General features: G+C 36.4%; 1 protein-coding gene across 3 annotated transcripts in view; it reads left to right on the top strand.

The window, feature by feature from the left end:
- Window positions 1-11,508, top strand: part of LOC139119773 (uncharacterized) — a 66,365-nt gene extending 54,857 nt beyond the window's left edge. For all 3 annotated transcript variants that reach the window (XM_070683657.1, XM_070683658.1, XM_070683659.1), the window contains exons 4-11: window positions 1,533-1,706; window positions 2,847-2,960; window positions 3,469-3,712; window positions 4,058-4,266; window positions 7,660-7,761; window positions 8,047-8,145; window positions 8,826-8,915; window positions 9,183-11,508. In XM_070683657.1, the coding sequence (XP_070539758.1) occupies window positions 1,533-1,706; window positions 2,847-2,960; window positions 3,469-3,712; window positions 4,058-4,266; window positions 7,660-7,761; window positions 8,047-8,145; window positions 8,826-8,915; window positions 9,183-9,250 (1,100 nt within the window). In that variant the 3' untranslated portion in view covers window positions 9,251-11,508. The remainder of the gene's footprint in view (window positions 1-1,532; window positions 1,707-2,846; window positions 2,961-3,468; window positions 3,713-4,057; window positions 4,267-7,659; window positions 7,762-8,046; window positions 8,146-8,825; window positions 8,916-9,182) is intronic.
- Window positions 11,509-12,307: the final 799 nt, after the last annotated feature.

The raw sequence follows: 12,307 nt of genomic DNA, 5'->3' as shown, positions 1-12,307 counted from the left end.
AGATCAAATATCGCTGCATGGCGGTGATTTTGTTACAATTTTCAGATGTACAGAGCCATAACTCAGACATATTTCCACCAGTATCATTCAAAGTTGGTACAAGGACATTGACCTATTTCATACATATGCTCGTCAATTTGTTTCACGTCATGTAGCAGCAACATGTCAATTATTGAAGTTTCGTAAGTAGGCTGATATGTCAAGAAATACGTACTGCATCAAATTCATGAAACTTTATACAGATGTTAACTGATGTTAAGGTCACATTGCTTTAACATTGAAAAAGACATTTATCAGTGTCATTTTGATTAATTTGTAATTGCATAAGTAATGAACTTTCCTAATTAGGGTGATATAGCCACAAATTAATACAACGTCAAATGTGATGAAACTTGATACAGATGTTGATCTCATAGTGTTGTAAATACTGCATCAAACTTTATGAAATATGGTACCAGTGATAATCTGTCAAGTGTTAGAATTGTATGCAAAAATGTTTTGCAACATCCTGTTGATTAATTCCTAGTTGACTCATTTTATGAACTTCAGGATGGTGGCCTACATTGGTTTTATGTTTTCATCACCATGGAACTCATTCTTGGCCATTGAGCGCCATCTGTATCAAAGTATTTTTATCACAGACCTAATTAATGAAGAGGACTCTATCCTCTTAGGACATGTAATCAAAGTACCCATTAACAAGTGGGGACTGTGTCATCAACGATGACTTGTATATTGGGACTTCCTATTGAAATGTAATTTCAGACACTCACTTCAGGCAATAGCATCTATGTTATGGTACACATGGTTCACAAACACATTACATGTACCCCTTCACGTGGCAATATATGAACACTGTTGATGATGTGCAATGAATTATGATTGTCTACCAAAATCAATCAGTCTTGTCTTGATTTCATAGGTAACAACTGTAACATTGGATTGCACTTGACTTTTACTATTGCTTTGTAACTTTGAGCATACCAGTACACTATATTTTTCATCAATTCGTTATCCTATATTGACTTGCCTACACTCATACACACACTATTTTACAGGTACATTTGACATGCAGGTCTGTTTGTACCCAGGAAAATGTATTAATAAAATCATGTATACTACATGCATCTATGAAAATGAATTCACATATATTGTTGCACACAATTCATGGTCAGATAACGCTTTGCAGCTATTGCATGTACCTCTGTATTTTACTCACCGTTGAGCCAGGTATTCAATGGACACAGTGAGACAACTTCTATTTACATACCGGTACATTATATTTCCAAAACATTGAAAATCACGCTGAGCGATAGTTGGTATATTTGGTATATATATACCAAAGAGAGATTATCTTATTTGTAAGTTCTCAGAGATGAAGTTCAATTTCTTTTCTTTAAATGCTGCATGTATACTGTAGTATATCAGAAATTGAGCAGATATGCAATCAAGTGACAGTCCCATTGATGCACAGCTACACCTTTCATAGTCTAATTGCAAGGTACATTATCCCTATTGGATTTCCTTTACAGAGACCGTACCGAGAATCATCGTGTCAACTCAAGGCCAGGTGCTGACAAACATCGGCAGTAAAATGATGTTGGAATGCCATGCGACTGGCAAACCTACGGCTGAAGTGATATGGTACAGAAATGGTCATCTCATCACCAACAAATCCAAAAATATCAAACTTACTCCAGAATTAGGTTAGTAGTGTACATGTGTGATAGACTTTGAAAGTGTCTTTCTTTAATAATCAGAAGTACTTCAATGTTATTCTAGAAGCTGTGGATAGGCATTCTGCAACATTTTAACTCTCTTGCCTGTATCCAGGCCATGGTGTGGCGTGATATGATATACAAAGAAAAAAGAAAATTACCCAGATAAGTAGGTTTTGGTGCAAAAGTTCAACTTAAGTGTTAGGTACTCGGACCATCTTACTGTAATTGTATTTTCTAACAGATGAGCTGCAAAGCATAGCTGCCATATTCATCATATGTCAATCTTTATTTTGTCTTTATCAAAACGTACCCAAGTATGTCACCACCACTGTTTGTACCTGTCTACAGTTAAAATTGATACAAAGAAGGACTATGTAACCTTTGTGACCTTAATGTCCTCTGAGCTCAGCTAGCCGTGAAAAAACAATATGGCGCAACTGCTTTATAGTTTCAGAGTCTTCATGTGTATGTCACCAACCAGTTGTCATCTTAAACCATACTTCTGTAGAATGGTGGACCTGATCATTCTCGTTGTGGTGCTAATATGAGATTTGCAGGGCGCCCCCTAGAATAATGGGAAATGGTAACACAGCTCATGGAGCTACTACCTCCATGCATAGCTTAACATGGTACAGAGTTTTCTAAAGTCATTGTTGCCTCCAACAATTTTTTGAATATCCAAAATGTTTTAATCAGGAGACGGCAAAACTTGAGCAATATGCTTCTTGAACAGTTATTTTAATATTGTTCTCTATTCATCAAAGTCCAACTCACCAAAGTCAAGTCCTTTGCAAATCATGTTCTGTGAGAACTGTAATAGATTGGTGGAAGCACCAAAATGCTCAGAGATCGGTTCCTATTCTTCTTGAAGTGCAAAGTTTGGCCAGTGAATTTGATGGAAGAGTACCATAGTTATACCGCAAAACAAGACTGTCTGTTTTCTCAGTCCTTCAGCTGTCAGGGCTGATTTTGGTGAATTCCAGTTTTCAGTCGTTTGAGTTCAATGCCAACAATAGAGAAGTTATGATATTAAACAGTGAAATATGTTTTGATGACTCCTTACAATCACACAAAATAGATCTATATGTGCCTACTTTCTCAATCATTTTCTTCTTCCACAAAAAGGTATGTTGGAGGTTCTGAAAGTTCGCAAGTCAGATGCTGGTATTTATAAATGTGTGGCTGCCAATGTTGCAGGAAGTGACCATCAGGTGATGAATGTAACCGTAGCTAAACAGAGTAAGTTACATTATAATTTCATTTGTCTGATAAATACTTATTGTGGAAGTTCAGTATCACATACACATGAGGAGCAAGTGTTTTTGAAATTATATGCAGTGCGCCCTCAGCGGCCAGTTTTTGACTTTGCACAGATCAAGCTGACTACCTTCTGAATCAGCACAGAACCATGCCACGTCCATGACACTAGCACAGATATAAAGAAAGCTACGAAAGATTTTGCTTGGAAGACAATTTGGAAGTTCAACTCGTGAATATTGATCAGTAAATGTTTTGTTATCAATTTATCAACTCAGCCTGGATGTATGTAATGTTCACATCCAGTCCAGCATTCACTTATCAACAACCATCTTTGCATTTTGTACACAATGTGATGTATTTGCAAGGTTAACGCCATGAATTCAGACATGCTTCAGGAAAAAGACGAAGGAAGAGAATTTGTTTTTTGTAATAAATACAATGAAGTATAAGAACTTATCAGCTATTTTGCCTTACTTTGACATGACAGAAAGAGTCACCAATAACAAGGGCTGTCACGATGGCATTGTGGAAGGTTTACATCATCTGGCTGATATATCTGCATGTGAGGGAATTTGGTCTGGTCATGTAAGGCATGGCAAGACACTGTGTGCTGTTGGATGGCATGTGTGCAGTGCTAAGGACAACCTCAAACAAATCACATGGGAGGATGCAACCAACCTCAAAGGGTGTTTTGCTTATGATGCTGCCAGCAATGGAGGGCAGTGCAATAGGTAAGGTGTTGCATTTTTATAAAGACTTTATGTTCTTGGATTTGTCCTCTAGTGTTCATCATTACAATTTATAACATGCCTTATGTATAGAACGTCAGGCGCTCTATAGGATTCAGCTGTAACTTGTTGATGACATAGTGTGCCACATAGTCATCATTTGACTTAAAGTGAACCGGAACTATTTTCAACTTGACAACTTCGGCATTTAAAAATGATAAAATTACATGTTTTAAATAGGAGATACTGTTTTTATAAAATTATGCATAAAAAATTTGATGAATCGTATGACAGTGATGGATTCTGGTGATCCAAACACTGATTTATCTATGCTTGCTATCTTTATAGGTGTTCAGTGAAGGAAGGTTTCACCAAGATGGCTGGAGTTGGCAAAGACTGCCAGGAGAAACGTAAAAGACAGTCATCATGTCTCATTCAGGGTAGGATAGATGTGTTAAAGGAACAAACGAGATATGAACACGGCAGCTGCAAGCATCAGTCTGGTATTACCACAGGGGTACTCTGCTGCAAAACCTACCCAGCAAAGAGGAAAAAGAGTGAGTCCATATTTTCATATTTCTCCCGTAAAATCCCCTTCTTTTTATTGATAATACATAATATTCTCTAATATTATTCTTTGAATTGTGAAGTAAAACACTCATGAGTGACAGAACGACTGTGTTACTGTGAGTCGAAGACGAGTGGTGACATGTTCATTTCGTCAAGAGTATTTCCAAGTTGAATGAAGAACAATATTTGGGAATTATATACTTCCATGTATCACATGCACAAGCCAAGAATTTGTTATTTTTTGCAAAATAAATGTAGTTTAAATGATTCAATGTTTAAACTTTTTGAACTGTACTTTTGGAATAATATCAATACCCCATGGGTAAGTTGTCAATCATTTCAAGACATTGCAAACGCGTTAGAAAGCGCCCTCATTGGGCAAATTCCAGCTGATTGTTCATTCTGCATGTGTCTTCTGCAAAGTTGTTCATGATTTCAAAGATCAGAAGAAAGCACCGGCACATGATTTTACCCCAGACAAAGTTTTGCCATTTTATAAGAACAAAAATCAATTAAAACTAACAGCACTAGCTGCCACATCTTCCAGCCAGCTCTGGTCGACATTCAAAGATACTAAGGCAAGTTTCAATGCTTAGGAAACCTAAGTTAAAGGGACATAAGCTGTAACTTGCGGCGAAGGTTTCAGTATTCTGCTTCTGTATATCAACTACCGTGTCTGACCCTAATCGTTTGTCATGCTGAAATTTCGAGTATTCTTTTTGTTAACACAGCTTGTATGTGTGTAGTGATCATTGTTTATTGTTTACAAATTAATTAATCCGGACTTGAATACAATTTTCAACAATAACAATGTAGATTATTAGTCCCCACGGACACCGTCCGGGGGGACTTATAGGTTTTGTCATGTCCGTGCGTGCGTGCGTCCGTGTGTCAGTGCGTCCGTGCGTCCGTCCGTTCACGCAGATATCTCAGAGATGCCTGGAGCGATTTCATTCAAACTTGGTACAAGGATTACTTCATATGTCATACAGATGCACGTCGATTTGTTTTGTGATACAATCCAATATGGCTGCCAGGCGGCCATTTTATTACGATTTTTTCATGTACAGAGCCATTACTCAGGCATGTTTCAACCGATTTTATTCAAACTTGGTACAAGGACATTGACCAATGACATAGATATGCACATTGATTTGTTTTGTGATACAATCCAATATGGCTGCCACGGTCAATTTTGTTTCGATTTTTTTTTATGTACACAGCCATAACTCAGGCATATCTCAACCGATTTTATTCAAACTTGGTACAAGGACATTGACCTATGTCAGACATATGCACTTTAATTTGTTTTGTGATACAATCCAATATGGCTGCCAGGCGGCCATTTTATTACGATTTTTTCATGTACAGAGCCATAACTCAGGCATATCTCAACCGATTTGATTCAAAATTGGTACAAGGACATTGACCTGTGTCATACATATGCACAATGATTTGTTTTGTGATACGATCCAATATGGCTGCCGTACGGCCATTTTATTACGATGCTTTCATGTACAGAGCCATAACTCATGCATGTTTCAACTGATTTTATTCAAACTTGGTACAAGGACATTGACCAATGTCATAGCTATGCACATCAATTTGTTTTGTGATACAATCCAATATGGCTGCCGTACGGCCATTTTGTTTCGATTTTTTTCATGTACAGAGCCATAACTCAGGCATATCTCAACCAATTTTATTCAAACTTGGTACAAGGACATTGACCTATGTCATACATATGCATGTCAATTTGTTTTGTGATACAATCCAATATGGCTGCCAGGCGCCCATTTTATTACAATTTTTTCATGTACAGAGCCATAACTCAGGCATGTTTCAACTAATTTTATTCAAACTTGGTACAAGGACATTGACCAATGTCATAGCTATACACATCAATTTGTTTTGTGATACAATCCAATATGGCTGCTGTGCGGCCATTTGTTATGATTTTTTCATGTACAAAGCCATAACTCAGGCATATCTCAACCGATTTGATTCAAGTTGGTACAAGGACATTGACCTGTGTCACACATATGCACATCGATTTGTTTTGTGATACGATCCAATATGGCCGCCATGTGGCCATTTTATTACAATTTTTTCATGTCCTGAACTACAACTCAGACATGTATCAAGCGAATTTATTCAAAAGTATTTTTATCACAGACCTAATGGAGAGGACTCTATCCTCTCTTAGGACCTGTAATCAAAGCACCCATTAACAAGTGGGGACTGTGGCATCAACGATGACTTGTACTCATATAGGTTGTGTTGATGTGCTAAATACATGGCATTAAATTACAGTTTAGGGATTCAATGCAGAAAGTGTAGGGAAACCACAGAACAAAAGTTCTGAAAAAATAACCAAAAGATACAGCTTATGGAGCTTTAACCTACAGTGACACAACCCAACTGATTGCAACTTGGTTCTAAAAATTATTTGCATATTTAGTTTGGAATATACAGTCATTGCACTCTATATTTTTATTGTCAGGATTATTTTTCACAGTAGTCTATTCAAATCTTGATGCCACGCTGACCTTGGAGGTTGAACATACAGCCATAACCCAGACACAGTATTCCTGTACAGTCAGCCATAATGGAAGCACTCTTATATGTTGAAAACTCAGGCGGCCAGGTTTAAGGCACACAAGTATACAAACTTCTGCATTGGAGACAAAGCAAATATATTGAGCTCAAATTTTTCAAGAACTGGATTACTGTGGTAGATTCCAATAATAATGGCTAATTTGTATGAAATTTTCATGTAACCTAATTTTCAATCACATGAGAAATACCTGCTGTGATATTATTTGTTCACATTGACACAAAAAGTTTCAGATGCAACAAAATTGATCTCATAGACACAAGCTGTCATCATGTTGACCTAGCATGACCAGACTGAAAATCCTGTGTGTTTTGTCTTGAGAGTACAAATTTGGCTTGTGCATGTGATAAGTATTAGTAATCATAATATGGTTGAAAACTTATAGTAATGTTACAGTTCTCCTGTTGCTCTTGATGACATAAAGGATTACTTTCCTAGGATTTGTTTGTTTAAATTTACATTTATTTATGAAATGAGAATTTGATATCAGATATGTCTAGCAGCATTATAAAGTGTCATATCTACATAATTAGACGTAAATGAAGTGAATAAAACTATATGGGAGGAATGAACTGAAAAAAAGCAAACATAGAAGAAAGGAAGACTATTTTCTAATGATGTTGAACCCTCTTTGATGAGCGCCATCAGGCAGTCATATTACAAATTATTTTGTTCTTATATTCTGTAAATTGTGTACCTGATACATGGTTTGGCTATAAAGTCATTCTGCCTCCTAACACAGTCAGTTTCTTTGTGGTTTCAGGCAAACCAAGTTGTCACTCAGAGTGTCAGAATGGTGGCATGTGTGGTGAAGACAATAGATGTCACTGTGCACCAGGCTTCAAAGGAGTGGCTTGCCAAAATGGTGAGAAAGTCTGCTTTATAATCATTTCAAATATACTTCTGCTTTGTGCTTATAATCATTTCATATATACTCCTGCAGCCAAGCACTTGCCACCATGTCAGGAAACATAGCAGTAGAAAATCTTGGCTGTGTTTTGTTTCAAATGCTGAAGCTGGTTGTATCTCATATTCATTGTTGTATACCTGCATGGCAATAGTTTGCACAAGTACATGTATAAAGTATTCTTCAAACTATACCTACCGGTAGCTATTATAATATCCCATGTTTTTTTTTGCATGCCATCAGCTATATGTGATCCCAAATGCAGTACATTCGGTACTTGTATCAAGCCTGGAGTGTGTAAATGCCAGCAGGGCTATAGAGGCAGCAGATGTGAACTCAAAGGTATGGTTATGATTCTGTAAATAAGTGACATTATCAACTGTGTTCAGTTGTTACACTTATTGCAATATCTTGTACAGTATATTACATGTCTGTAGCATTCCTGTCAAGGTCAGTGTCACAACATTCTAAAATAACTGACATGTCTCAAGTTCAAAGGAATACAAACTTGCCTTTTTTGCATCAGATTGGTATTGTTTACAGAGGTGTGACATTGATAGCATAATTTTCTAGTCATTTCCAAAAAACAGAGATCTCTCATCTTTTCTTTGCAAGTTAAATTGCAGTCTATGAAAATTAATCCGGTGATACTTTGATCTTTAATATCTTAAGTGTTCCCTTTGTTTTCAAATTTGTTTTGATCTTGTATTGAGTACACATTGTCCTTTGGATTTAATATCATTATCAGTGATATTGTTTCAGCTGATACCCGGTAAATTTCACTGGTGTTCCAAGGCCATGTTACGAGTTCCAAATGAGATGTCAGTGCAATCACTGTCAGGAGATAACACAAATAGTACTGGAGTTCCAACACTATCTACCTATTTTCCCAAACCCTTGCAAGAAAAACTGATAATGTCTTGTCTTGTCTTGTCTGTTGCTACCTCCATTTTGAATAGATTAGTGTCAAGAAAGTGTTGTAACCCATTTATTCATCCATACTACTGTATATTTTGTAACAGATTTGCAACTCTTTTGTCTCAATGGTGGAAAACGTGTGGAAGGAAAGTGTGTGTGCCCTCTACACTACAAAGGAAAACACTGCCAACACAGTGAGTATATGATCCCTCAATTTGTAATCACCCACCTTTGAGTAGACTCTCCACAGAGATGAGGCTGCTATCATTGGATGGTACCATGATGTCAAAGTGAATGGGGGTGTATGTACTATAAGGATGTGCAAATGTACTGGTTTCAAATCTCTTCACTCATCTTACACTACCTACTGGAGCAGCTGTAGAGAAACATATATGTACAGAGTATTTCTTCTGCATAAAAAACATCTATACAGCTTGTTTCGTTTTGTTTTTTGTTAACAGAAACGACAAAGATATTACTATGGCGACTGAACAGAACCAGTAAAGAAAGACACAATCACAGCAGGTAGCCATCTTGGAACTGGACACGTGTGACTTGTAAATATGTACAAATATTTTATGAAAAGCCAGGGAGATGCACACAGGACCAAAGGACATTACTCATATATTTGTGCGAACTGTCTCCTCAGTATTGTTTGATGGTTGATCCAGTGACATATCAGTACTACAAAGTATACAGTCTTTTTATCAAGATGTAATAACAGAACAGTATTATCATCAAAGAAGATTATATAATAGTGTTTTCAGTGCATATTGCATGTAACCTTCATTGAAAGAAAGTACATATAGGAATATTTTTGTGAGGGAGGGAGAGGGAGAGGGGTAGGTAGATTTTGCCAGGCTCTATAAATGTAAATGAAAGCTGCAGGTAAGATTTTATCAGGAAGGGACCTCTCTGAGCCTGAGTGTGCTCACATTCCATGGAAGTACAGCATACCAGGAATTCAGTCACATTAAATGATAAATGATAAGAGTGAAGTGCTGATCTATAAGGACAATGGATGGGTAAACATAGCCATATGCCAATAACAGTGCCACGTTCTATGCCACATTATTGGAGATACATTCTGAAAATAGGACATCAAGTTTGATGCATTGCCCATCTTACAACTTGAATCAATATTGTCAAAATTTCAAGGAACTTTGCTCAAGAATGAAATCAAACGTAGTAGGAGATTCTCAATTCACATTGTTAGCCAGGATCACATGCATATTTTCTTGCCCAACTCCTAGTGATTTCATCAGTCTTTGCCAAGGGGGGGTTGAAGCAATGACACAAACTCTCAGTCAGGAATTAGTCATAAAGTGATGACATCATCAGTTTTTGCCAAAGGGGTACTCGTAAGTTGATGATGTCAATTTTTCCCAAAGGGAATTGATCTCAGGAGCCATAAATTACTAACTGTGTAATTGTTTATTTTACATAGTACATAACTAATTACATTGTATTTGTATAAAATACCATTTTTCAAGTTGTGAATTGATAGAAAAATGCTTTATCAGATGAATTTTGTTCATGCAATGTCCGCCATATAGAGAAATAAGGTAGATGGTAGAGATTGTAGTAGTATGTAACAAACAATACCTCAAATTCATCTCAGTGAAATTGTCAGTAATATGTTTTCATTCCATTAACTTGGTGCAAAATTTTTAAAGCAACAGTAACTGTAACCTTTTGACATTGTTGTTCAGTATTGTTGTTCCATGTATCAACAGCAGTTATTTGGTCTACCTCCGACAGCATTTTGAAATACCAAGTATCTTTTTGGTCAGTGCTGCGTGTCAGTGTGTGATGCATTGATATTGTCAAATGAAAGTTGGGACCTGAACTTGATTGTCCAAATTGACAATGGAGGACACCCATATCCAGTCAATGTTGATAAGCTTAGTAGTGTATACAGATCAATATGTTGTTGGAAGTATACCTAGAAACTGTTGCTGACACTTGCAAGAAAAACCTGGGCCGTTTTAAAAAACTTCATTCAAGTACTTAATATTTCTCTCAAAGTGATATCACTCTGCACTTTAATATTCAATGCTTTCACTGTAGATTGCTGCATGGGCATTACATAGGACCTACATTTCAAAACTTTCATGCGCCAATGGGCATATCTATAAAACTTGTTTCTTTTCAGTGTTTAGTCCGTGTGTTTGTCCCATAGTCTTTACGCGTAGGGCTTGCAAAAGAAAGCTTTCTCTCTAGGCATTTTCCACTTCACTGAATAGTTTACTGTTTTTGCAATTTTACTGTTCATTTATAATCTGGTGTATCAGTTTACATAAACCAACCAAACAACTCAAATAACAGACAGGGAAGATTCCAAGACAGTACTGAAACACATGTTAATCATCACATAAGATTTTTGACACCGTTTATCATATTCCACATATCAAACTTTACCCACCATATACTAGAATACTTGTAAGCAATTCTCAAGTCATTGTTGTTTTCTGAGTACAATCTTTTCTCATTGTTCTCCGAGTACAATCTTTTCTCAGTGGAGTTTCATTTCATGGCAGGAGAAAACTTAATCTTTTTTCAAAGAAATATATGTACAACAGTTGAAGACTTGTGACATGTAAAACTTTTGTATGTTTATTCCCTTTCAGTTCTCTTCTAATAATCCAAGTAAATCTTTGTAAATCTTGAGGGTTTTTATAACCCATGATTATTTATTGAAAACCATATTGCCATGTAACAAGACATAAATATTTTAATTCTTGTGTAAATAATAAATTTTATAACATTGTGATAATTGATACAGAATTTTAAGAGTGTTTTTTGTCCGCGGATGCCTCACCAAGCACCCTAGGGTACCAATGCTCCAGGTTGTTATGATCTGTCAGCTTATGTCTGTTTGTATCAGCATTATGTGTGTGTCACTGTGAAATGTGTATCAGAAAATTTCCATTCTTGTTTAAAAAAGTACAAAACCTCACTGTCACAAACTTCATACACATATTTTTGTGGTATTTTTACAGGTACTAACATAGCATTAGGGATGATCATTCGAAAGTGAACGAAAAGCAGATTTCATATTTTATCATTAGTTATAGCCTTGGATTCTTTTTGTAAGGTAGACAAGACAGCGCCCTCTGTAGCTTAGCATGCAATTTTTGTGGTTCATGGCTACAGGATTTCCTTTGTCTCACTATTTTGACATACATGTTCTATGTTAATTACTGACGACAGACAAGCAAATTATCAGTGCGAAAAATAACATGTCAGTGTGATTAACATGAAATCACAGAAAAGAAAAGTGCAATAGAACAGAGAAGAACACAAGTCTACAGTGATGTGTTTTCATATGGTCATTTTAAAGAGGTCACATTTTATACTGAAATGGCACAGCAAAATGGAGATGAACACTATTGGAACTAATTTGGAAGAATCGGATCTTTATATTTTTCAAATTTCTCAAAAAGTGTTTGTGCCCTATAGCTGAATGTTGCAATATTGCAAATTACTCATAAAAGCAAGTGCATTGCTTAAAAAGAAAAGCAGATGAGCTTACATTTGCAGTTTGAACCGACATTAGTTCACCATCCAATTATCCCAAATTAGT

The sequence above is a fragment of the Ptychodera flava genome, chromosome 20, assembly GCF_041260155.1.
Source record: "Ptychodera flava strain L36383 chromosome 20, AS_Pfla_20210202, whole genome shotgun sequence".
In the NCBI taxonomy this organism is placed as follows: domain Eukaryota; kingdom Metazoa; phylum Hemichordata; class Enteropneusta; family Ptychoderidae; genus Ptychodera; species Ptychodera flava.
The sequence above is the reverse complement of the archived record's forward strand: the minus strand, read 5'-3'. Positions and strand labels throughout refer to the sequence as shown.